Source organism: Arvicola amphibius, chromosome 12 (genome assembly GCF_903992535.2).
Source record: "Arvicola amphibius chromosome 12, mArvAmp1.2, whole genome shotgun sequence".
In the NCBI taxonomy this organism is placed as follows: Eukaryota; Metazoa; Chordata; class Mammalia; order Rodentia; family Cricetidae; genus Arvicola; species Arvicola amphibius.
In genome coordinates, this window is record NC_052058.2 from 6,225,665 (window position 1) to 6,252,172 (window position 26,508).

Here is a 26,508-nt window from a genome sequence, read left to right on the forward strand (position 1 = left end):
GCTGTGCACTTTGGCTGACTCTCCACCTGCTTTGTTAGCTGCTTCTTGCACTTTCTTTCCCCTCGGTCCCCCACTTCCAGCCTCTGAGCATCTCTGATCTACCCTGTGACAACAAGCATCCTCAGCTGAACTTGGATGGGTACAGGCCAGCAGGCCTCTGTCCTTCAGGATGCTGTGGCAGCTCCCTGGGCAGTTCCCTGCTTTGCACCGCTGCATGTCCTTCAGTCCTGCAGCCAACAGTCTGAGTTTGGTCAGGCTGTTGTGCTGAAAACATAGAGGTTATTTCGGACAAATGACTGATGCTTGTCTGGGTTTGCCTGTGCGTCACCTCTCAGTCGCGTCAGCTCTCTGGTGTCTGTTTCTGCTACGTTTGCCTAGGACTTTGTGCCCGCCAGCGCCTCAGCTCTTACTGTGTATTCTTACCTTTTTACTGATCTTTCTCCAGCAGACCTCAGCTCCAGATGGACACCCACTCTTCACTGTGTCCCGAGTCCAGCCTTGTGATGGACATGTAGTAGATTATGGATGGTTATGGATCATGAACGGTTACTTAGACCGTATTTGTGAATTTGCCTTCGTGAATTAGTTTACATTCCTACCAGAAAAGTTAGTATTTTTGGCAAAGGTTTTTGTAGGGTCACCTTTTAGGAACCTTGGAGTTACCATTAGCTATTACTTCACCTAATTTTGGCTCCTACTCACTGAAGGTGTGCTCTTTTCAGATGAAGCTGTGTATTCATTTATTTTGGTCCAGTTTGTTTTCTGCTATTTTATATATATGCAAGCCAGGCACGTATTACGTCAGTTGAAGAGCATTGAGGTGTGCTTGTTTGTGTTTTCTGTCTGGGCCTGGAATCAGTAAGAGATGAGCAGTCAGTTTCCTTAGAGAGATCATTTTTGTGCACCTCACTTAATTCAAAAGTTTCTGTTTACTTGTGACTGACCCACAGTTACATCCACAGGAAGGCCCACTGTTTCTTTGCCTCTCTTCATGGCACCTAACACCTTTTGGTGCTTAAAAGAGGCCCACCAAATTTAAATTTTATGAATGGTTCCTTTTAAAAAAAGAAAGGAAGAAATTTGTAAAACAATTCTTTTAACCGTTTCTTGCACAACATTTTTGTATTGCTGGTATCACTAATTACGAATTTGTTTCCCAGTTGTTCAGGGGACTGCCTGCTGCTTCTTGAGGAGTCCCCTGTTTGTCCTGAACCCTTCGCTGTCTTGGGCCTTTGCTACTGTACCATTGTCATTTGGTTTTAAAGGGGAGTTGGGAAGTTTTCAGCATTCGTGTGTGTGTGTGTGTGTGTGTGTTTTCAAACTAAGGTTGATGTCAGGCACCTTGATATCTCTCTCTCTCTCTCTCTCTCTCTCTCTCTCTCTCTCTCTCTCTCTCTCTCTCTCTCTCTCTCTCTCTCTGCCTTTTATTTGGAGGCAGGGTCTCTCAGTTGAGCCCAGATCTTACCATTACTTGGGTTAGTTTAGCTAGCCACCTTGCTCTAGGGTCCTCCTCCTCCTCCACCTTCCACATTCTGGGGTTAGAGGTGAGCTGCCACACTCATCCATCTGTCACTTCTGTGATGTGGACGAGTCTGAACTCCTACCGCTTGTGTCCTCATTGGGCTGCAGCTGCCCTACTCCAACCTTTCCTAGCCAATACCTTCTCATAGCAACAAATGAAACAGTTAACTCAGTTATATATGCTAAGGCTTCTTCTCAGAGGAGGAGCAGATCACAGCTGAGCCTTCCAGTGCCTCATGAGTGCTGTGGGCTCTGGAGCTTCCTCTCCTTTCAGTTCTTTACGGGTTCCTAACTTCACTAGGGTGCTGTAGCATTGTCTTTATTTGGATAGTGTCCTTGCTGGCCCTTTAAAACCCAAGTCTCACTTGATTTTACTTTGCACATTGCAGGTGTGGAAGTGAGTACTGTTGTAGGCACAGTCAACAATCAGGAGGAGGGGGAGCTTGCAGGGTCTTACAGTACAATGGGGAAGGTTACAGTATGAATAGAAAGAAGTCCAATAAGATAGTGGTTTCTGCTGCTTTCTGTTGGTCAGATTTTTTCTTGATAATTTGTATTAGCCCTCAAATCCCTCTTGCTCACACAAATATGTATGATCTTTATGTCAGTAACAAAATGCTTTTATTTAAAGTTTTATTTATTTTTGTTTTATGTGGGTGTGTTTTGTCCACACATGAGTCTGCACCATGTACATACAGTGTGCTCTTGGAGGTCAGGAGAAGAAGCTGGAGCCTCTGGAACTGGAGTTTAAGGTGGATGTGAGCTGCCCTTCAGGTGGTAGGAACTGAATCCGTCTCCTCTGAGGAGCAGTGCACACTCCTAGCCTCGAACACCTCTCCAGCCCTAACAGAACGCTGTGCTCTATGTGATGTTTCTTTCAGGTGCTTAATGGTGTTAGCAAAACAATGTGAGAAAAACAAGATTTAAGCTTGACGCCTGTCCCCTTGAGGAGCCCTGGTGCTTTCTCAGTTGTCTGAGTGGCAGCCCAGGCTGTCGGTGTCAGGGAGCTCACAGCCTTCTTCGTTTCTTTGTAGGGGAGTGAGCATCAGTGTCCTCAGACACGAAGCCGAGTTTTACGGGATCACTCCGCTAGGTACGTGTTGATCTCCCAGGACTTACCCTGTCTGCAGACTTGCCCAAAGGCAGAATGTTTTCTATCAGGTCCCTCCTGAGAGTGCTCAGTGTTTCCTAGTAAAAAGACGACCCCAACTGTGAGTTCCCTTAAACATTCCTCCTTTGTTTTCTCCCCGCCCTTAACCTGAGAAAGTCTACGTGAGCAGGTCTGTGTGCATGTGCCCCTGACAAGCTGCGTTGTCTTCCAGTGCGGAGGCTGCTGCTGTGTGAGGAGCTGGAGCGGTCGTCCTGTGGCAGCGTCCTGTTCCACGGCTACCTGCCCCCACCAGGTACTGCCGCTCGCATTTGTTCAGACTTGGTGAGCAGGAACAAACAAAAATTAGAAAAACCGTCTTGGTTATTTGAGTTTGGATAAATCTGAACCTCATCAGGCTGTGTCATTTTATGATAGTGAAGTCACACAGTATGTAGAACAGGCAGGGGTTGATGCCTTCTTCTGTAGGGCCAAAGAAATACACCATGGCTGCCCCACAGCTGCCATGTATACCACTGACACCTTAGCCCGAGGCTTTAAGCCCTGGAGCTCTGAGGAGTTGGGTTAGTGTCCCCTTGGTTACTTAGAAGAGTTGGGCCTTTGCCTGTGTAGCATTGTGCTTTTGTTGAAAAGATCCTGCTGAAAGCATGAGGAAATTCGAAGTCTTGAGGCAGTGAATTTGGACATAGTTAGGATGGCATGTGACTACCATAAGCCTAAAGAGCAGCTTAGACTAGATGGATTGATTGCTCAGTACCCTGAAGCTGGGTCAAAGGGCACATCATATGATAAGCCTTAATCTCACTAGCTGTGAATAGTAAAACTTGCAGGAATTGGTTGGATTGTTTCTTTTTTTTTGGTTATAGTTAAATTGTTTGCCATACACTGACATGCTTGGAGACCTGGTGTAGGTGTAACCCACACACTGATGTACTTGGAGACCTGGTGTAGGTGTAACGTGCACACTGGCATGCTTGGAGACCTGGTGTAGGTGTAACCCACACACTGATGTGCTTGGAGACCTGGTGTAGGTGTAACCCACACACTGACGTGCTTGGAGACCTGTTGTAGGTGTAACCCACACACTGACATGCTTAGAGACCTGGTGTAGGTGTAACCTCACACTGACGTGCTTGGAGACCTGTTGTAGGTGTAACAAAGTTTAGATGTTCATGTCCTTCTGTTACAATGGCATATTTTTAATTTGTAGAAGGGAAACAGATAAATTTGTCTCTTCTCCTTTGTAGGCATTCCCAGCCGTAAAATAACCAGCACAGCTAGATCCTCAGTGGATGCTAGGAATGGACTGAATTCTGTGGAAGGCGAAGCCCAGGGAAGTGTTACCCAGCCTGTGCTCTCTGGAAATGGAGATGAGACTGTTAGGCTGGGTAAGCCAGGGGTAGGGTAGGGGGTTGGAACCCAGAGGAGAGCTTGTACTTAGTTCTCAGACAGGCTGCATGAGTTTTGAATATTACTCTTTTGCTCCACACAGACACAGACCACACACACACTCTTAGGGCACTGTGTGTTATACCCATGGCTACAGTATTGAGTGTTGTGGTACCAAGCCATATCTAGACTCATCATTTATATCTTGGAAAATCTCATTTAACACACATTTTTATTTGAAGTGTAATATGATCCTCTGACTTTGTTTTTTCTCTTTTTCTTTTGTCTGTAGAGCAATTGACAAACTTTGTGTTGAGAGCTAGCTAATGAGTTCCCATTAGGCTCCTGGGACTGTGTGGTCTCTGTTACTTATCTCTGCCTCTGTCTGTTGCAGGCATACTCTGTTGTAATAATTTATGAGCCTGCTCTGCTCTGACCCCCTTTCACCCAGACAGGCAGAAGCATGAAATGGCCTCAGAGCCAGAACTTTCCAACTCATTTAAGATGTAAATGCTTCTCTCTAAAACCGGCAGGGTTTCCAGTGGACCCACGAAAGGTGCTAATAGTCGCTGGCCACCACAACTGGATCGTAGCTGCATATGCACACTTCGCTGTGTGCTACAGGTACCTCGTCCTTAAGCATCATTTGGTTTTATTTTAGATCATTTATTTTATATTTAGGTTGAATATCTGTTTCTTTTAGTCATCAGTTTTCTCCTGCATGTTTTCCAGTTCACTTGGTAGAAATTTGTTTTTACTTGATGCCTACTTTATTCATAATTCTGATAGCCTTACTGGATGTTTCCCAGGTGGTAGAAACTGATGCAGATGAGATATGTTGTTTTTTCTGGCTGACGACATTAGGCAGAATTATTAATGTGAACCCTGCAATCTCTTTTTTATGATGAGTCAGTCTTGCGCTGTGCAGTCAAGTGGAGCTCTGTGCTGTATAGCGGCCACGCTGGGGCGGAGTCAGGCAGGGCTGCTGTGTGTGAACGACACAGCTCAGTGTCTGCACTGTAGGAGTTCACAGTCGTTGGATTGGACTGAAAGGCAATGGGGAGGTGTGCAGGGTCCAAAGTTGTAGAAGGAGGAGTGGCGGGCTGCGTCCTGCAGCCCAGCTAGCTTAACTCCTGAAATAATCACACAGAAATTGTATTACTTAAATCACTGCCTGGCCTATTATCTCTAGCCTCTTATTGGCTAATTTTTATGTCTTTATTTATCCCATTTCTAATAAATCTGTTTATCACCGTGAGGTTGTAGCTTACTGGGAAAGATTCTAACCAGTGTCCATCTCAGGCAGGAGAACCATGGCGTCTGCTACATTGCCCTTTTTCCCAGCATACAGTTCTGTCTAATCTGCCTACCTAAGTGCTGTCCTATCAAAAGGCCAAGGCAGTTTCTTTATTCAACCAATGAAAGCAACACATAGACAGAAGAACCTCCTACACCACAAAGTGACTTTGTTTGTGTTTAACTGGGGAAAGTTTGACTCTTTCTTCAAAGCCCCATGGGCTGTGGACCACAGACAATGTTATTATTCTGATGGAAGAGGCATAGAGGTGGCCAGAATTTACTCTTTTTAAATTTTATTGTTGGAAAGTCAGAGAAGTTAGAGAATTTTGTCATTTTGGTTAAGGGAAAAAAAATAGCTGAAGGTTAGAAGTTTTAAAAAAATATTCTTCAGTTGTTTATAGTCCCATTGTAAATACTGCCACGTGCTACGCAGGTTTGCGTCTGTAAATACTGCAATATGCCACACAGGTTTGCGTCTGTAAATACTGCAATGTGCCACACAGGTTTGCCTCTGGAAGGAACTGCATGCCACCTGCTTGGGCATGGCTTTGGTTGTAGTTGTGAATAGGTTACTTTGTTCTGACACTTTACAGGGTTTTAATTCAATTACCAAGGAGTATAGAAATTAGTTTTGGGGTGGTTATTTTGTAGATAGTGCTTACATATCATGAGATTAATTTAGTAAGGGGAACTTTTTAGAGTTGTTTTGTATTTACCACCCTCTGAGTCTAAACTGAAAAGCTCCCTGGGTGCCAGTCTAGTGGCTGTTTCATACTGGCTGCACATTTGACTATTGACAAGGATTCCAGAACTTGCATGGCTCTGATGCTTAGGTTATGGCACCCTTGCCCCGTCACCGTGCTAGCTATAGAGAATGTTGAAGAAAATCTCACAGGAGGAAGAAAGGGAGAAGGAAGAGTAATGCTGTTCACATCTGCCTTTGATCACAGTCTCTCCATGCTTACGTGGGCAGTCTCTCTAGAGCTGGGGACTCAGCAGTGTGGAAGGGAAGGGTGATCTTGCTGGCTTTCTTTATTAGCTTCAAATCACGCAGCAGACTGATAAAAAGATTTCAGAAGAAATTTCATAGTAGTTTGTAAGATCATGGTCTTTTCTACAAGGTGACTTTCTTGACAGTTTTGTGTAAGTTCAAAGCCTCAGAATGGAGAATGGTGGTAGCCACTGACTCCAGTGTGGTTGGGCTTGAGTTCCATGTCCCATTTCCTTCCTGAGTTTGACAGTTTTTGAGTAAATAAAGAACTTGTGTAAATTGCTGCCCTCTTGCATCTAGACTCCTTTAGATTCTTAATCTCGGCAGAATTTCCTTTGTGTTTGCTCTCTTCCAAGTGAGTGAGTAATTATGTTGACATCATTTATTATGTAAGTCAGCTTCCTGCTTAATGTGGGCCCCCCCCCCCCCCGTGTGTGTACATGTACGTGTACATATGTCTATATATCTGTGTATTTGGGTATCTTGAACTCCTATATGCTTAGTACTTAAACACACTCGTTTAATTTGAGGAATAACATGTTTAGTAATCATACTTAACTAAACTTTTAGGTAAGGTTTGACTATGAAAATACGATACTCTCTGCCCTGCCTTCCTAACTCCAGAGTCATCTGTAAAGAGCTGGGTTGTCAGTTCTCGTTGCGCTGAACATATTTTCAGTTTCAGATCACCTCCGTGGAAATTTAGGTAGCTGATAGATTTCTTTGCATGCATTTCAATTTGAAAACACAAGTTCACCTGCCTCATTGAGTTAAAGTCTGTTACAGTGTAGTCATGCTCTCCAGACTGAATTTCATACCATAAGATCCTAATTATTGCAGACACACAAGTAAAAAGTGTGCACTCTGGAAAAGAGTGTTGTGTGTCCCTACATCTTTGCTTACAAGATCACACCCTCCTCTCTGTTCACCACATACCTGCTGGGATCTGTGGGAGCCGCACTGTGTCCACATCGCCACACAGCATGTGGCGTTAGTCTTGAAGTGTGGACAATCCCTGCTTTGTGCCCAGTCTGAGAGGGCCTAAAAGTCCACCTTTCATTCCTCAATAGTTGGCAGTTTTAGTTTATTGGATGAGTATTTTTATTTTATCTTAATACATCACTCCCATCTGGTGGCCAAAAAGGGTAATTACAGACCTTAAATTTGGGGGAAAACATATCAATTTATTGCTTTGAAGCTTAAGGCAAGAAAACATTAATTCTCAGTTAAGGCTTAATTTGGGAGCTGTAGTTGCATTACTTGAGCATGCTTATTTAAATGAAAGTGGTGGCCCAGGCCTGCGCATGTGCCAGTTAAGCAGCACCTGCTCTACGGATGACCACAGGTTAGCTCACACTGCCTGTCAGTGTGAAAGAGCAACTTTCAGTGGACCTGTTGGGCAGGACCAGGATGTACTTTTGCTGACTCCATCTTGGTGATGTAATCAGGCTGTAACCTTGGGGGCAGTCACATAGAATACCTGTCTGGAAGACCTAAATTCCCATAGAACAGAGAAATGTATTAAAAGTAGGAGCCAGGCATGGTGGTACCAGTCTACAATACCAGTTCTTGAGAGTCTGAGGCAGGAGGATTGAGTTGGAGACATCATAAGTTCTACTTCAGGCCAGCGTCAGGTACATTAGAAAGACGTTATCTCAGAGTGGGGGGAGAAAGAGGATAACCAAAGGAGCACCTGTAGTTGCTGGGGAAGCTGAAAGATGTTCTTGTCGGGGAATTAGTGGCCTTGTGAAGTCTAGACTCGTGTAAACCATCTCAGAGAAGACTTCTCAGCCCCATTGTGCATTTGCTCTAAGAATTTAAGGTTGTGATGTGATGTCATCTGGGGTACAGAGACTTCAGGTCTTGCCACCTCACACTAGTGACATCATTAACATGATGGCTAACAGGAAGGAATACAGATTCCATCTAAAATTCTGTCTGTGGCCGGGCAGTGGTGGCGCACGCCTTTAATCCCAGCACTCGGGAGGCAGAGGCAGGCGGATCCCTGTGAGTTCGAGGCCAGCCTGGTCTAAAAGAGCTAGTTCCAGGACAGGCTCTAAAAAAAAAAAAAAAAGCTGCAGAGAAACCCTGTCTCGAAAAACCAAAAAAAAAAATAAAAAAAAAAAAATAAAATAAAAAGTAAAAAGTAAAATTCTGTCTGTGGTTGGCCGCCATTGTCCAGACAGAACAACAGTGTAGTAGCTTTGGGGGTGTGAGAAATACAACTGTCTTCATTTATTTAATTTTTAGAACATTTTATAAAACTTAATTTCTTTGGAGAAATATATATTCTAGTCCTTTTTGTGGCCACATGTTCTATGTGTGGGGTCCACGGGAGTCGCTCTAAGATGAGGACAGCCCACCACAGTCTAATAAACCAGAATCAAACTTTATTACAGGAAAAAATAAAAAATAAATCTCCATGGGGCACAAAAAGCTTGTCAGCTAGCTGAGACCACAGCCAGAGATGTGGATTGTAAGGCTGTGGCCAAGGCTGATTCTTGTAGCAAGCATTAGGCAATAACAAGAGAATTTTTACAATCTCGGGGTAAAACTCAGGTACAATTACCCTTCTTTGCAATTTCCATTAACAAGAGTTTTTCAGTTAAATTGGTGTTTGTATTTAGTCCATTGTTTTGCCCCAGAGTTCCCTGATAGTGTTTTCCAAGGCTCTGCACCTCCCCTGACACTGACAGTTTCTCATAGCAAGGAAGGGTGTGGGACAGTATAAAACCAAAAAGTCAAAAGTCACGGACATACCATCATTTAAAAGTCAGCTCACATCAATTTCTAGTAATGAGTGGCCAGGGGGTTATCTAAAAGCTGATCCTCAGTTTGCAGAGGGCCGCTTTAGCCTCACAAATAGGTTTATGGGCTGTAAAGCAAAGTAACCCACTGTTAATAGTTAATTCTTAGCTGCTGAGAATCAAACTGCTGACAGTTTGCTCTCATTCTCTTGGCTTACAACTTTGTATTTCTTTATTTCTACATTCTTATTTCTGGAATCTACACTTTTATATTCTTATTCTTAGACTCTTCACTATGGATGTAAATGTAAGATCAGGAATAATACTGTAGATTGTACCAGGCTTTCTCTTTGGGCCACCAACCAGTTCCCAAATCATGACCCAGAGATTTATTATTAGTTGTGAATGCTCAGCCTAGCTTAAGCTCATTTCTGGCCAGCTTTTTTAACTTAAATTAACCTGTTTCTCATTATCGACCTTTGCCTTGGGGCTTTTTACCTTTTCTTACCTTCTTGCTATTTCTCTATCTGGCTCACTGATGGCCGCTTGACCTCTTGCCCTGGGTGTCTCTTGTTCTCTTCTCTTCTTCTCTTGAGCCTAAAGTTCTCTTCCTGTTAATTCTCTCTGCCTGGTAGCCCCACCTACCCTTTTCCTGCCTAGCTGCTGGCCATTCAGCCTTTCATTAAACCAGTCAGGTACCTTAGCCAAGCAAGGTGAAACAGGCGCAACACATTTTTATATCATTAAACAAATGCAGCATAAATAAATGTAACACATCTTTGCCCAGTAAAAATAATATTCAACAACAGGAGATGATACATCAGTTGCATTCAGTAAATACAGGTAAGTGGAGAGTGTGGTCTTTTTTTGCTATGTTGATGTCTGTTCTGTTTCTCATCTACCCTAAGTTTTCTTTTCATGTTTATTAACAGAATCAAAGAGTCTTCCGGGTGGCAGCAAGTGTTTACAAGCCCATATCTGGACTGGACCATTGAACGAGTGGCTTTAAATGCGAAGGTGGTTGGAGGTCCTCATGGAGACAAAGACAAAATGGTGGCCGTCGCCTCAGAGAGCAGCATCATCCTGTGGAGCGTTCAGGATGGAGGAAGTGGAACTGAGATTGGTAGGAAGAATTTTACATTGTGCTTGGCTGTTGTCCATGTAAGTTTGATTGGCTGTAAGTATGACAGCCAGCTGGACTTTTGACACTTGCCACCAGGGCCCAGTAGCCATAGGCCTGCTCAATGAGAGGAGGGTGTGTTAGAGGAAGACATTGATGCTTCAGGAGGGAGCCCTGGGGTTCAGTTTGCTCTGAGAGAGCCTGGATGTGGCACAGAAAGCCGCCCCTCGGTGCTCCTCCACTCTCACACTGCGGTGGTGGGTAAGTGGTCATCAGCTGTTGTACAGGTTGTTCTCTATGGGCATTCACCTTCCTAGAGACTAAACTACAGTTCGAAACACTTACGGATATAAGAAAAGTGAGCAGTACTTAACTCATGGCATGGTGATTCAGATTTATCACCATCATTTATGCCCCGGCAATGCTAAGCATGCATGGGCAGCCCGTTTATGGCGGTTCTCCCCTTGTTCCTGTCCTGGGCAGTCCCAGATGCTTATGTTATTGTCATACCAAGGTTCCACAGTCTTCCTTTATGCCGTCTATCCACCCTTTTTGGGCCTTTCTCTTTGCCTTATCCCATGCATTCCTCTAAGCAGTGCTGTCTTTGAGTATCTGCTGTCATTCATTCTCATAATATGGCCACAAAATATTTCAAGCACCATTGCCATATCCTGTAATTTACTTCCTTATGTAGATGGAGATGTTTCTTATACATGTTAACAAAAGAAAACTTTTGAGACAAGTGATATTGGTTGCAGTTTGTAGATTTCCATGGTGTCTTTTTAAACTTTTTTTGTGTGCATGTGTGCATATGTGTGGTTTATGCATGCATGCCTATGTACGTGAGCATGTGTGTGTGGTTTATGCATGCATGCCTATGTATGTGTGCATGTGTGTGTGGTTTATGCATGCATGCCTGCATACGTGTGCATGTGTTTGGTTTATGCATGCATGCCTATGTACATGTGCATGTGTGTGGTTTATGCATGCATGCTTGTGTACGTGTCAGTTTACCTGCTCGTGTACCTGTCTGTGGGAGTCACGGGAAGACATGGGGTGTCCTGCTCTCTCTCTCTCTCTCCACTTTACTCCCTTGAGGCAGAGTCTCTCCCTACTTGGAGCTTTCTGGGTTTTGCCCAGGCTGACCAGCAAACCCAGTGATCCCGCTGTCTCCTCATACACTACCACTAATGCTAGGTTAGAGGCAGGTAGCACATTTTTCTCTTCAGGAATGTGCTGGGGAGGCCCTCGTGCTTATGCAGCAAGCGCTGTTACTAATTTGACCCTCTGCATCCCTGTGTGGCGTCTTTTGCAGCTCTTAAGTCTGTCTGTATTTAGTTTGCTGATTCATGGCTTTCATTGGTGTGTGCGAAGACAGGGTGGCCCGAAACAGATGAACGGTTGGAAAGCCTTTTTCTTTCTTGTGAATATTTGAGACAGCTGTGGCTCTTTCTCTTCGCTCCTGTACCAGAGCTGTGACAGTTTTCTAGCTCTGCTGCTTGAGCCCACCAGCCTGTTCTGTTCTGTGAACAGTCTTTACTCCAGGCCTCTTTGTGACGGTGGTGCTGGTCAACTGGACATGTTGGCTTACTGAGTAGGCAGCTACTCCAGATGCTGAGTCCATTCACTATAAGCTGCTTCCAGGGTCGCACATCTGACTCCCTGGGTCAGGAAGTGGTCATCCTTGTGTCAGCTGAGAACTTCGGAATACTAATTTTCACTTGAAACTGTAGTAGTAGATTTTCGTCAGCCGCCACCCCACACAGAGACTTATCATTAATTATAAAATCTTAGCCTATAGCTCAGGCTTGTTCCTAACTAGCTTTTATAACTTAGCCCATTTATATAATTCTGCGTTCTATCATGTGGTGTTATGTCTCTTCCATCTTGAACCTCCTGTTTCCTCTCAGAATCTGCTGGCATCTACCCTAGATTTCTCTTCCTCTTCCTGTCCCTGGAAGTCCCAGCTATACTTCTGCCTAGCCATTGGCTGTTGAGCTTTTTATTACACTGTTCACAGTAACACACCTTCACATGGAGCACAAATTCCACAACATGAAACCTTGAAGGTTTATAGCTGGCAACAAATACCATCCAATGCTTTCCTTTATTTATTTGGGGGGAGCAGTATGCCAGATACCAAATCTCTTTCTCCACCTTCTCCCTCTCTCTCTTCCTGTTTCCTCTCCGTGAGTATTTAAAGTCTTCAAGTAAAGCATGCCACTCTGAGATAGTACCTTATCTACTTGGATTCTTGGGATTTCCCACCATTCCACACACTCATAGCACCCTCCTTCATTCATTCCTGGGGTGTCTTTAGTGAAACCCTTGTGCGACGTCTGTGCCCCTCACACACAAAGTGTTCACCTCTGGTGGTGGGAATCCTGGAAGTAGGAAGACAGAGTTGCCTGTATCTCTCTCCCTCCCTCCCTCTACCCCAGTGTTCATCTCTGAATGGTGATGGGACCTTAGTGGAAACCCCTTTGCAATTTTTGTGTCTGTGCATCTGTGCGTGCGTGTGTGTGTGTGTGCATGCACAGGTGTGCATGTGTGCATGTGTATCCCTCCGCACAGTATTCATCTCTGTATGGTGATGGGAATGCCTGGAAGCAAGAAGACAAGAGTTGCTTATATCTTGAATTCTCGGCTGTCTGATGTCCATTGCTTAAAAATGTCACCTTGTATTTTATCCAGTTTCACTGTTAGTGGTTTAAAGTGTGGAATAATTTATCTTATCATGGTTGATAGTATAACCTTTGCCCTTCAGTTTGTTAGAAAACACATTTTAACATTAAATACTCACTGCCATGCTGGCTAGTTTTATGTCAGCTTGACACAAACTAGAGTTATTAGGGAAGAGAGGACGTCAGTCGGGAAAATGCCACCACCAACCATACTGGCCTGTGGGCAAGCCTGTGGTACATTTTCTTGATTGATGATTGATGCGAAGGGTCCAGGTCACTACAGGTGGTACCACCTCTAGGCAGGGGCTCTGCATTATTTAAGAAAGCAGGCTGAGCAAGCCATGAGGAACAAGCCAGTAAGCAGTATTCCTCAATGATCTCTGTATCAGCTCCTGCCTCCAGCTTCTGTCCTGACTTCCTGAATGTTTACTGTAAGTTGTAAGATGAAATAAACTCTTTCCTTCCCAAGTTGCTTGTGGTTATGGTGTTTATTGCAGGAGCCAGCAGTAAATAAGCAGAGAGAGTTAGTTATGAACCTCTCCTTTCAAGTCTATTGTGAGTGGAGATTACTCCTCATCTTGTTTCCAAAGACTACATGATGGGGAGCCTCAGTAAGAGCTGTCCTGTAGCCCTGTGACGGTAGCATCTGTTGTGTGCTGTCCTTTGGAATTTGTCAACACCATCCAGAGAACACTGTTGGGCTGGAGGGTCCATGATAGCTCTCCCAAGGCTGAACTCTGCCCTGAGACTCAGCCGAGACTCAGGACTGCTGCTGCAGGCCGTACTGTATGCGTAAGCCTGGACAGAGGCTGCAGTAGCTCATGCTGTTGCCTTCCCTGCAGACAGTGGACAAGATCCTGGAGCCTAAGTGGGAGTGACACTTCCTTCCTGAGACCATTTGTTGGGGCGTGGTCGATCGGCAGTTAGAATTTACCAGACTAGCTTTAATATAAAATATTTATCTTTAATAAAGGGAAGAAAGAGGAACTTACAAAAGCCAAAGCTGCAGCAATTTAGGAGAGCAGGAAACCAAAGAGGAAAAAACAAGCGCACAACGATGGTTTTATAGACTATTTGGGGCCGGGGGAGGGGGGGACATACCCCACAAACAAGGTGATTGGCTGAGCTTCCCCATCAACCATTCAAGATGTCTTCTCCTCCATTTCCCAAAACCTTTCCCTTCTCTAGAGGAAAGCCAGCTTGCTTTAATTTCTGCCACAGGACTGAATGCAGTTGGCTTCAGTTGTTTTAAAGGTTGTCCTGCCTCAAAACCATAGTACCACTATGTAAATAATTGTGTAGAATGTAGATCACTGCCTTCTGCTTGGGTGCATTTTCTTTCTTTGCCTGTTTTTGTCAGAGGGCAGAAGGAGTGGTTTGTGTATCTTCTGGCTTATTTTGCTCTGTCTTGGTTGCAAGTATTGTAGCCATGTGTCTGATATGGAAATATGTATTATACAGACTCTTAAATGTCCAAGAGGAGATGTTCCCAGCAGGACTTTCTCAGATTTTCTTGTGAATTTTGGCTTTGTCCATTTATGGCATCTTTCTTGCTGCTTTATTTCTGACATCTCAGATGTGTGAATGCGAACAGGTATGAGCACGTGGTGGTGCACATCTTCTGGGAGGTCTAGGTTGTGTGGCTCTAACGCCGGCCGTCAGCCTGCACTGCCTGCACTCTTCTGAGCCATCTCACTGGCCCCATTGGCTTCTCTCGGGTTTGCTTTAGAATGTGCGATGCGATGCACTGGTCTTCCCTGTAGTACAGTCCTGAACATGAAGAGGCCCATGCTGCTAGAGGCCCCGGAGAAACAGTCATCTTGTGTGGGTTGTGCTTTTTAACACACACCTTGTTTCCCCCCTGATTTCTTTAAGGCCTCATGAGTCTTTGCTTTGGTAGCTAAATGTTGAAAACAATTCTTCACGTTGGCACACAGGCTCGTCTTTGAAATGCTATAATGATGGTCTACATGAAGCAACATACCATTGTCATGGTGAAAATGGTGACTGAGGCATTTGACTTGAGCTTTTCATAGATGGCGTAGGGAGAGCAGGAAGTGTGGTGATGACGGTCAGTCATCAGAGCCAGGCTTCCTGTGCAGACACAGTGCCTGGGTCCCACGAGTGCCTGAGAGGAGCCTGGAAGTCTCACTCTTGCCTTAGTGTGGGTGTCCCTTAGACCACACTGCCCTTTTCTTACAGTTTAAACTCACCCACTCTCCAGCTCGATGACACTGTAGACTAGACCTTTGAAAGACCTTCTCCTCAGCCCTCTGCCTGTCTGTTATCCCGCTCCATGTTGCTGCCTCTGCACAGCCTTCTGTTATATTAGAGTTGAATGCACTGTCCTCTGCTAAACTGTTCTTCTGTTAACATCAGTCTCCTTGTTCGTTTCTTCTAGAAATCCTCTGCTTTATTCAGTTCATTTTCAGTTAGTTTGATTGAAATGCAAATACTGGAAAATAGTGGGTTAAAATAAGCTTGTAATTAAAGGCTCAAATGCTTGTTTTGAGCCCATCATGACTTCTTGGCCTTCTGTTTGCTTCTTTCTGCATTTTTATAGCCCTTCAGGATAGTTGGGTTGTCGAGTCTGTCTTTAGTCAGTGTCCCCAGTATCTAATCCATGAGCAGGCTGCCTTTGAATTTCCAGCAGATTTTACCAGTTCTTACTTAATCCCAGAGTCCTTCTATTCCTGCCTGGCAGGTTGCTGTGATGTTGAACTAGGATCCAGCGTGAGACAACACAGCTATGGGAAATTGCTGGACAATTGCAAGGATTTAACTACTTAGAGGTTCTGCCTTATTTCTGGTCCCTATTGAGCATGGGACACAGTCCATAGGCTTAAATCAGTAACCCTGGAGATGCTTTTAATCTAGGTTATAACTGGCTATAAAAATGATGCCTGATTAATGTATCTGTTTGCTTTTGCCATTTAAGGTGTATTCAATCTTGGTGTTCCTGTGGATGCGCTCTTCTTTATTGGGAACCAGTTGGTGGCCACAAGTCACACAGGCAAAGTGGGAGTATGGAATGCTGTCACTCAGCACTGGCAGGTTAGTCTCAATTAATGCCCATTATAGAAGTGAACACAGTTTCATGCTGACTGCCCCTATTTATAGAATTCCAACGATGAGTGCATCCCATGGAAGATTTGCTTCTCCATAGAAATTTTACTGTTTTAAGGGGGTTTGTTTTATTTATATAATGCTCCCCATCTCATTGAGAGTTTTAAGAGCCCTGCTGTGTGCATGGGAATCAAGGCAAACTTCATGTATCGAGGGAGAGCACAGCTGGGACTGGACGTGGACAGGTGTCCAGAGACAGTATGTCGTTGCTAAACACCTCTGGGGCCTAGAGAATGGGACGAGACTGGAAAAAAAGGAGGGGGGGGGGAATGAAGGGCTCCAGATGTAAAAATGTGAAAGTCAAGAAAGATTCTCATGTTTGGTATGTTTGATCTTTTGGTGTCTTTTTAAGCTAACTACACAGAAGGTAGTAGACTTTTGTTTTCTCTAGGGTAGATGAAGCTTGTGCATGTCATAGGTGGAGAGAGTTGCATAGAATACCCTGGAGATGGGAGGATGAAGGTGTGGCTTTTTTTCCCCAGAAGTGAGGAGGGTGTGGGATGCAGAGCACAGCTAGAGAGGCTAACCAGGCCCCTGCTCTCCAGGGCAGATGGTGGTGAAAGAGAGTATGTAGGCGTGCGTATCAAGGATCAAAGGAGTTGTGAATTGTGTGGGTTTTCATAGGCTCAGCACCGAGAACTGGGACGGGAACGAGGGAAAGAAAGTATGGTGTCAGCTTGCACTACATGGAGGGTGTTTCGTTATGGACGCAGTGTAGCAAGGGCTGAGAAAGTGTAAGGATGGCACGGTTGGTGACACCAAGATAACAAAGAAGTTCTGGGGTGGCAGGGAGAGCTGCAGGGTGTCGGGACTACAGGGGATGTAAGCGGATTGATAACTTAGAAGGAATTGGGAAGAAAGTGGTGGCGGTGAAGGGTTGGAGCCATTTTCATACTGCAGCCTGTTTCATTTCCTCTTGAGCTGACTTGAAACTGCGCAGCCAGCTTTCCACATCCCTGGGTTTCACATCCATAGATCCTGAGAGCTTTCTAGAACAGAACTGACATCTTCCTTATTGTTGTTCCTAAATAACACAGATCCCAGCCAATGGAATAGCATTCACATTAGGAGATGCGCGAGTCTAGAGATGATGGAGTGAGTGGGGGTGACCTGCAGATACTAGGTCTTGTTACATTTGTACATCGAGGTTTTGGCATGCTGTGGGTCTTGGAATGAACCCAGCATATATACTGATGGATGCGAACCCTAGGGGCGTCTGTGTAGGCATCAGAAACAGAAAGTACGATGCAAGTGAACTGAGCCAGATGATAAGATACTCAGCAGAGGGGAAGGGTGGGGAGGGATGGGACATGACTGACATGAGGTTCTGGAGGAATGTCCTGAGATCTTAGGACTGAGGGAACTGGTCACGCTGTGGTTGCGTCTCGGGAAAATTGTCTGAATTTCAGTGAAGATACAGAAATCAGGTTTGCATAGAAGGGACTGTAATAACGGGAGCAAAGGCGTTGCAGGTGTTGTCTGTGTAAGTGGAACAGGCTGAGGAACGTGGAGAGGCCCTGCCTAGGTGGAGCTTGCAGATGGAGAGTTGTCAGGACGCTGCTGCTGCCGCCCTGTGAAGAAGACTGAGTTATGGGACTTTTGCTCTCTGTCAGCTGTGTTAACAATGCAGCTACATTGTCTACACACGGACGCGCTGTCCTGTGACCCTGGAAGGAGTAGCTCCTTAAATGTCTTCTTGGCCTTTCACTGCTGTTAGAACTGAGCTTATATGTTTTCATAGCGCTGAGATTCAGGCTTGAGCTGGTGACATCATGCCAGCCTTGACCTTGGGTGTTTTGTCTGTGTATCACTTGGTTCTTCATGCCTGGTGCAGGCTTGGTTGAAAACCACAGCTGACATGAGGATTTGTTCACATTTCAGGAAGACTCTGGGAAAGTTGTGCATCTGCACAGCAAATGAGCTTTCTAATCCAACTGGTTCCCTTAGTGCGTTTTGGAGGTGGCCTGCCGCGTGGCCTCAGTCTCCTGTCTGCAGATTTCAGTAGATAGTTCTGACTGGGGCTGACTCCCAGTACTGCCGCAGCACCAGTGGACTAGCTTCCTAGGTGGCCGTTAGCAACAGTCTGGCCACAAATAGCAGAAGAAGTGCACAAGGTGACCCTTGAGTTTTTTTTACTGTAAATGTACAGTCAGGATGGATTTGAAATATTAGATGACTCACTCAGCTTCACATCTGCATTTAACCTTAAAAAACATTGTAAAATTCATAGTTTTCTATCAGCATCTCAGCTCTGCCTTAATAATACAATGCTGATGAAATGTTATAAAAACCAGTCTAGTCAAGATATCAAATCAGACTTTACCTCTCACTCCCTTTTAATTTAATCTCTCCCCTCTTATATAGCTTACACACACACACACACACACCATAATGTCACAAAGGATTAGAAATTAAGCATCGGTTCAGCCTAAGTTCCATAGCAGAAAATAGCACTGTGTAGGCATCATTCCCCAAGTTCTTTGTGTTTAAATTTAGACTTACACTAAAAAGATAGATTTTAAACAAAGATTGATTACCCATTTTATTCTCATATCAGAACATGGAGAATCCTGCGAATGTCTGTCCTGGAAAGTAACAGTGGGGTGTATATAGTTTGCCTCTTAAGAGATGGGAGAATGTTTTACGTATTCATTGGGAGGGGTGTAGGCTCACGGCCAAAATGGCTGCAGTGATGACTCAGTAGTGGAGGCTGAGCTTGACAAGGAGACCCTGACCGAGGATCCAGAGTAAACTCCTGTGGCCATCTTCCTGCAGACCAACTGACAGCATTTTCCTGAGATGAGCCTTGGAAGCTCCAGGCTGCTACCAATCTTAGCAAAAAGCAGCTCCAAAGGGCAGAGTCTGGGGCTGTAGAGACCTGGTGTAGGTGTGGGTGTGGGGTGTGGTGCTGGAGCTAGAGCTGCAGCTGGACCAGAGCATGGGTGCGTGCAGGCAAAGCCGCCTTACTCTCAGACTGCTTCACTTCCAGCTGGAAGCGTGGGCAGTGACCAGCCGCATGAGATGCCGTCATGTTCTCTGAGAAGCCTGGCCCTGGGTTGTCTGCAGAGACTTCCTAATGCAGCCCGTGACTGGAACTGAAAAGTTGTGCACAGAGCAGAGGTCCTGTGTTTGAACAGCGTAGAGGAATTGTTCCTTCCCGGAGCCTGCTCCATAGCTAGAGCAGACATAGGCTCTGCCTTGCTCCTCTTGTTCTGGAAGATGCTTTCCTTAGTGTGGATTTCTAGAGTTCGTCTGCTCTCTGGTTCCTCTCCTGACCTCTGTTGAGGTTCTCCCCCGCTTTTCTTACATGTAGTTAGACGGGCTGTAGCACAAGTAGTGCAGGCGTGAAGCAGAGCACGTAAATCTTACCTTGCTGGAAAGCAGGCATGAGAAGAGCTTGCTCCTTACTGAGGAGTTCATTGCTGGGGCATGTGCTGTGGCCTTCTGAACTCACAGCTTCACAACATGGTGCCATTACTGTTTGTACACACGCTCTGGCCTGGGGGTAGACCCGCTCTGGCCTGGGGGTAGACATTTAACCCTGTCTCCTGCTGCCACCACTTTGTTTCCTTTTCTTGGGTTTATTTTTTGTGATAACTTTAGTCCTTTGGATTTACAGTTACTTCTTTGCAAACAGACTAATTGCTTTGAAGAGGTGCTATTTAATTCTAGTACCTGGAGAAAAAGTCATGGAAGAGTCTTCAGTAAGGACAGAAAAAGCAGGCCACTGTGCACTTGAAGAGATTGTAACAGGCTGTCTGGCAGCTGCACTCTGCCTGAAAGTCACTTGTGCTGGTCATTCTCTCTGATTATGCACTGTGTGGCTTTATTTTATGTGAGTGAGTTGGGAGGAGAGGTTGAGGTTTGCCTCGGCTTCCAGTTTCAGGGTTGTAGTATCTGACTTCGGAGATTATGGGCTGCTCTGGGCTGCAGCTCAAACATGTTTCTTCAAAGCTGAGTGGGTGCTTTTCAGTTCACTGGAGCTTAAAGACACTTCGTTATCTAAGCCTTCCCAAGTACCCAAAACACCAGAGTGTTTTGAAGAAGTTGGAACAGAAACAGAAAAGTTGCTTCCTAACGTGTAACAATCTCACCGTGTCAGGTGCAGGATGTTGTTCCAATAACCAGTTATGACACTGCGGGCTCCTTCCTTCTCCTTGGATGCAATAATGGATCCATATATTACATAGGTGAGTATTGAGCATACTTTATACATGAAGTCACAGAGACCTCTCCCTCTGTCTTCTGACTACATGTGTTCTTATCTGCAGACATGCAGAAGTTCCCGTTACGGATGAAGGATAACGACCTCCTGGTCACTGAACTCTACCACGACCCCTCCAACGATGCCATCACTGCGCTGAGTGTTTACCTCACCCCCAAAACGAGTCAGTACATGGCCAGCTTGGGGGTTTTTGAGGTGCCTTGTAATGAAGGAATGCCGAGAGACGCTAGCATGTTAGCGTGTGCCTGGGGACAGACCATGTTCTTGAGTGTGGTGCTTGTGCACAGTGTCCTTTTACTGAACCATTAGATGAGACAGTCATCAGCACTGAAGACTGCAGTGCACACTGAAATGGCTGGAGGGGTAGTCTAATTTAAATTGCGTTGTTTCCACTGGGGACCACAAAACCATGGGCTGTTACTCGTGCTAGCCCTCCCCTCCCTCCCTTCTTCCCTCATTTCTGTTTTCAGTTCTGTGCACTGTTCTTGGCTGTTTTCAGTGATAGAGCTGAGAGGTTGTGACACATTGTGGAAAACCAAGTTTGAAATATTTAATTACTCCATGTTTGTTTAGAGAAAGTTTGCTGGGCTCTGCTCTAGAATGAGTATAATGAAGTATGGATTCCCACCGCAACCTACTTTACAGTAAGAGGTAAAACTTGGAAAGTTTTAGAAATCAGAGTCCTTCCTTGTGTTGGCACGAGAATGACATCTCTGGTGGCTGGAGTGCCCCGTTCTGTGCTCTCCCTGTGACGGTAACGGGAAGTAAAGCTCATGGCTCTCTACCTGAGAAGCTGGTTAGGATGCAGATGTGTGTGCACACCTTTTAAGAAAAGAAAAGCTACCAGGGCAGGAATGGTGACAGCCCCAGCACTCGCTGCTCTTCTAGAGGAGTCAGTAATTGTGGTTCCAGGAGATCCAGCGCCCTCTTGTGGCTCCAGGAGGACCAGGCATGTAGCTGGTGCACAGATATGCAGCAGGCAAAGCAGATATAGACATAAAAATAAGCCTTTTAAAATAGGAGGAAGAGGCATGCAGAGCTTCAGCTGGGCCAGCCGGGTTGGAGGCTTCATGGCCGGCAGTGTGGTTGAGCATTGCAGATGGTGTGCCCGTCTCACTTAGTGCTATCTGTAAGCGTTCGTGTAGGTGACACTTGGTCGCTCAAGGATGGCTTTGTACTGCAGCAGAAGAGCCAAAGCCACTCCAAGCTGTAAGCCCCAGGAAGTGCTGCTGTGGGTGCTGTTTCCCTGGTGGGCTTGGCATAGCAGGGCTTTTGTTTCTTAAATAGGTACTGAGTTAGAACCCTATCTCAGGCATTCTGAAGGGTGGTTGAGTTTCTGTCAATAAGAGGTAGGTAGACACATGAATATGTGGAATTAGCGTGTGATTGCCAAAGCAAAGCCTAAGACAGCGCAGTTTTACTGTAGAGTGTGGGTCAGGAAAGACTCGAAGGGATGCAGACTGCAATGGCTGAGCCATCTAGCCTGTGCTCCGACTCCTACTCCGTGGCAGTCACCACAGGGAGGCTTCGCAGCACCCCTTTCTTTTGGTCATTACATAACACACTGCCTTTGACCTGTGGCTCCTAGGTGTCAGCGGAAACTGGATTGAGATCGCCTACGGTACGAGCTCTGGAGCCGTGCGAGTGATTGTGCAGCACCCGGAGACAGTCGGCTCAGGGCCACAGCTCTTCCAGACCTTCACAGTCCACCGCAGCCCTGTGACAAAGATCATGCTGTCCGAGAAGCACCTGGTGTCAGGTACGGTAGGACTCCTGGCAGGCCTCCTGCTACCTGTTTCCCTTTGCACAGACGGGGGAGAGGAGTGGTTCATGCTCGGTCTGTTATTGGAGGGTGTGGCTTTGACTTGGCCTGGGTGTACTGTACGTGAAACTTACGAAATAACATATCTCTGCTAGTCTCTGATATTTCCTCATGGCAAATTTCATTTCAAGATGCATATCAGATCACTGCTGAGATTTCTGTTTCAAAATTTTCCAAGCTTGAACTTTAATTTTGTTTTGTTATCATCAGTTTAAAACTAAAGCTGTAGACTTAGATGTATATTTTGATAGTTGATTACCTTGCAAAATGTTAAAAATTTGTAACAATATATAAAATTTGAAAAAAATAACATTTTTGGGTTTATAGTTTCCTATAATCTCAAAACTTTAAATATTTAGATAATGAAGTAATAAATATTATATGCTAATTTTATAGCATAATGAGGGCCCCTTTTCTTAATTTTTTTTCTTTTGTTTTTTAAGGCAATGTTTGGCTGTAGCTATAGAGCCTGTCCTAGACCTAGCTCTTGTAGACCAGGCTGGCCTCGAACTCAGAGATCCACCTGCCTCCCACTTTTTTTAACAAAGTCAAATTCCATTGAAGAAGTTCACGCTAGGAATTCCTAGATGATGTCTAGACTTGGTGAAATTGTAACTGTCTGTAGCACTGGCTTTTGAGGGCGCTGCCCTCGGTGGAGGAATTTTGCCCAGTGCTTTCGTAAGCGTCATTTTCATTTGTTGACTGTGCTTATTGAACAGAACTAAAAGAGTTTGTGTCATACACTGTCTGCAGTGAATGCTGGGCAGAGCTGGGTGCCTGTCCGTGAGTGAGCGAACAGCGTGACCTCCGTCAGGCGCCTCAGTGGACCACAGATGCCTTAGCACCTGTGTGCTTTTCTAAAGTAGCGCTCACCCACCCGGGCCACCCAACCCTGTTCTCACTTCTCTTGCTGGTTCCTTGTTCGTTTGAGAGTGCTTTCTTAGCCTGTGTGTTCCCTGGTGACTGTTTGTCAGTACCGTACATGCTGGTCATGCTCTGACTTTTCCTCTCTGTCAGCGCATAGAGAGTTGAAAACCTATCTGTCCTGCTTCTGTGTCTGTATTATGTTCAACAGGCGTTCCAAACCAAACCGAGGCAAATCAGAGGCTTTTATGACTGACAGAGAACTAGGAAGTCACATCATATACAGTATCACCATCCACTTACTCACACTCAGAATTTAGGGTTCTTCCTTGATTTTAACCTGAATGTACCCAGACCACCAGGAAATGGTTTTTGCTGATCTCCCCCATTCTTCACCCGAGTGACTCAAGTCTTTTCCCCCCTAGGTTCCTGCAGGTACTGGGCAGCTCATCCCAGGCGCTATGGAAATAAAGACTAGATCTGAGTCCCACTGACTCTCCTAGCCAACTCCAGATGCCCTGTGTAGCTTGTAGTCTAGATTTATTTACCTTCTAAATTTTGTCCTTGTGCCAGCCAACTGTCTTTGGATCATGAGGCTCTAAACTATTGGCTTTTCTATTTTGTAAGCATGTCTTAGCCTTTTTTGCTCTTGTTATTTTGGTTGACATGTTTGGCTTTCACATACTTTTTTGGTCATACTGTCTTTCACACTCTCACACACTTACTCACGCCTTTCAATTTTTCACGCACTTCCCTCTGTCCTTGAGGCTCTCATAAACTTCCTCGGTAAGGTCTCCCAGTCTGTTTAAAACTAGCCGTGTCACCTAAGTCTCCCGTGTGTTCTTCACGGGCTTACCACGTGGCTGTTACTTGTGTGCCTCTCATCTGTCTCCTAAGCTGCAGTAGGTTGTGTTTCTCTCTCTCCTCTCAGCACTCAAGGGTAGCTGTTTACACAAAGACGCTGGAAATGCTGTAGACAGTATGGAATGAGGGCACTTAAAGCTCTTAGACATGCCATGCTAGTTAAACATATGCTGGTCACGGCAGTGCTTTGAGATCCTCATGACTGCGTTGGTGGCTTTGTTAGTGTAGGGTGAGATGCCAAAGCAGTGCCTAAAACAATTTATATTTCAACACAGAGTATTTATTACATGTAGTGGATCAGTTTGTCTGGAGTGTTCTGTGTTCTCGGCCTTTCTGCCCCCTGGTGGCTACTGGCGTAAATGCAGCTGTGTGCTTCTGTAGTGTATTTCAAAGTGAGGCTTCACAGGATGGTGGAGGAAGCTTGACTCATCCAGAGTTGCTTCAGTTATTTGTCTTCTACTAAGTTTGTAAAGTCAGGGGCCATTTCCCATAGGATTGGTTGAACCCCTCACTGTGCCTACTGGACTTCACCACGGGCTCGGAGAACTGAGGATTTCATTACTTCTCCAAAGTGCAGAGGGGTCATTGTTAGTGTCGCCAAAGTTAATTTCTAAAGTTTGCTTTAGAATACAAACCATGATTTTTGTATAGAAATTTTACATTTCTAGCATTTATAGATGTTTTCTAAAAATCATTGCAAAATCATTACAAATGGCAAGTTAGTTTTTTTTTTCCCTTGTTAGACCAAGCAAAAAAGTACCCTTTCTCCCTGGTTGGTTTCATGTTTTAGGGTATATCTTAGGAGTGCTTGTTCTCGAGGACCCAAGTTTGGTCCCAGCATTCATGTCAGATAGCTAATAACTGCCTATGTTTCCAACACCAGGTCTCTGAGGGTAGACACACATGATATAAAAGACATTCACATTAAAAAATATAGCCAGATGTTGTGACGCACACTTTTAATCCCAGAACTTGGGAGGCAGAGTTAGTCAGATCTCTCTGTAAGTGCTAGGCCAGCCTGGTCTACATGGTGAGTTCCAGAAGAGCCAGGGCTACAGAGAAAGGCCCTGTCTCATAACGACTCCCACCCAAACAAATGTAAATAATCATATTAATAATAATTAAAAGGTTTAATTAAAATATTTTAAAAACCTAATTGAAGTGTGTTTATTGATGCCTACATTTTTGATAGAACTAGTGCCCAGCTCTGGCACAGACTCTACCGTGACTAGGAATGAGTCATTAATAAGTGGTCCCTGGGAGGTGTTGGGAAGTCCCGTCACCAGTTTTCAGGCTCTCCTGCCTTAGGCTGATTAGCGTCTGAGTGGCATAAAACATTTCTCTCTCAAATTTAAAAACCTTTCTCCATTTATGTCTTACCAGCTTTTGCCTTGGTTTTATTGTTTGTTTCAGATGTGATCTTCCTGGCCTGCACTTACTATGTATTCCAGTCTGTCTGGCCTGATGCTGTGCCTTCTTCCACATGTGGCTCCTGCTGTTTTAAAGGAACTCACGGGCTTACTTACATGTTTCATGTTTGCACCAAGAGAGTTCTATTTGGTTCTCTCATTTCAAAACATTATCATTATTATTGTTAGATTTATTGATTGGTCTTGTGTGCATACATGTTTATGTTTTTGCACATGCCACAGCCCATGTGTGCAGGTCCGAAGGCACCTTGCAGGAGTCAATTCTCACCTTTGACCGTGTGGGTCCCAAAGATGGAACTCGGTGCCTTCAGGCTTAGTGGCAAATGTCTATCTGCCAAGTCATCTTCCCAGACCCCGTCTCACTCTGGTTAACTAGAAATAACTGAGCACAGTTTTAGGATAAATATGTGATCTGCCTTTTAAAGTGCACTGTGATCTGTTTAATGTCAAGAGGTCGAATTGCTTCAGGGTGGTGTGTGACCCTGTGCTCTTCCCTAGTGTGTGCCGACAACAACCATGTCCGCACATGGACAGTGACACGGTTCAGAGGGATGATCTCCACTCAGCCAGGTTCCACTCCTTTAGCGTCTTTCAAGATCCTGTCCTTGGAGGAGACAGAAAGCCATGGCAGCTATTCCTCTGGCAATGACATAGGTGGGCATCCTCACAAATGGAAACTCAGGACTGGGCTTATCACGGGACTTATATTTTAATTTTGAAAGTCATTCATCAAAGTGTGTGTGTGTGTGTGTGTATGTGTGTGTAGGCTATAGGACTACCTCAGAATGATGCTGACAGAGAAGCTCTACTGGCCTAGCACTCACCAAGTAGTCTAAACTAGCTGGCCAGTGAGCTCCAAAGATCTGTCTCTCTCTGCCTCTCCAGCATAGGGATGTCACACACACAGCACTCGGCCTGGCTTTTTTCCATGGACTCCAGGACTTGGGCTCTGTCTGTGAGCTTTGCCAATGCATCCATCTTCCCATGCCCTGTAGTTTTCTTATTAGTTCTGTGAATTTGCAAAATGACATTATTGAAACATTTTTTATTATTTAAAAAGTTAAGATAAACAATTTTCTCTTACTAGCATTTCTTCCTTTAAATGTTATATTCAAATACTAACCGGGTGTTTTTGTTTCTACCAAAGCTGTGATTGATGACTGTGCATAATTGAAACTTTTCATTTTTTTTCTTTTGTTTTTAACGATTATTGAGAATAAAATTGAAGCTGGGAAAAGTCATTGTTTTTATGAAATTTGAGTTGTTTGGCCAGCGTGTGCACATCACTGTACTCTGGTCCCAGCGAAAGTGGTACAGT

General features: G+C 44.9%; 1 protein-coding gene across 4 annotated transcripts in view; it reads left to right on the top strand.

Moving 5' to 3' along the window:
- Positions 1 to 26,508, top strand: part of Kctd3 (potassium channel tetramerization domain containing 3) — a 42,787-nt gene that overhangs the window by 8,082 nt on the left and 8,197 nt on the right. For 3 of the 4 annotated variants that reach the window (XM_038348779.1, XM_038348780.2, XM_038348781.1), the window contains exons 5-14: positions 2,556 to 2,614; positions 2,844 to 2,924; positions 3,877 to 4,017; positions 4,552 to 4,642; positions 9,988 to 10,178; positions 15,798 to 15,913; positions 20,088 to 20,175; positions 20,257 to 20,373; positions 21,799 to 21,969; positions 25,689 to 25,844. In XM_038348779.1, the coding sequence (XP_038204707.1) occupies positions 2,556 to 2,614; positions 2,844 to 2,924; positions 3,877 to 4,017; positions 4,552 to 4,642; positions 9,988 to 10,178; positions 15,798 to 15,913; positions 20,088 to 20,175; positions 20,257 to 20,373; positions 21,799 to 21,969; positions 25,689 to 25,844 (1,211 nt within the window). The remainder of the gene's footprint in view (positions 1 to 2,555; positions 2,615 to 2,843; positions 2,925 to 3,876; positions 4,018 to 4,551; positions 4,643 to 9,987; positions 10,179 to 15,797; positions 15,914 to 20,087; positions 20,176 to 20,256; positions 20,374 to 21,798; positions 21,970 to 25,688; positions 25,845 to 26,508) is intronic. The other variant, XM_038348782.1, reaches the window with a different exon arrangement.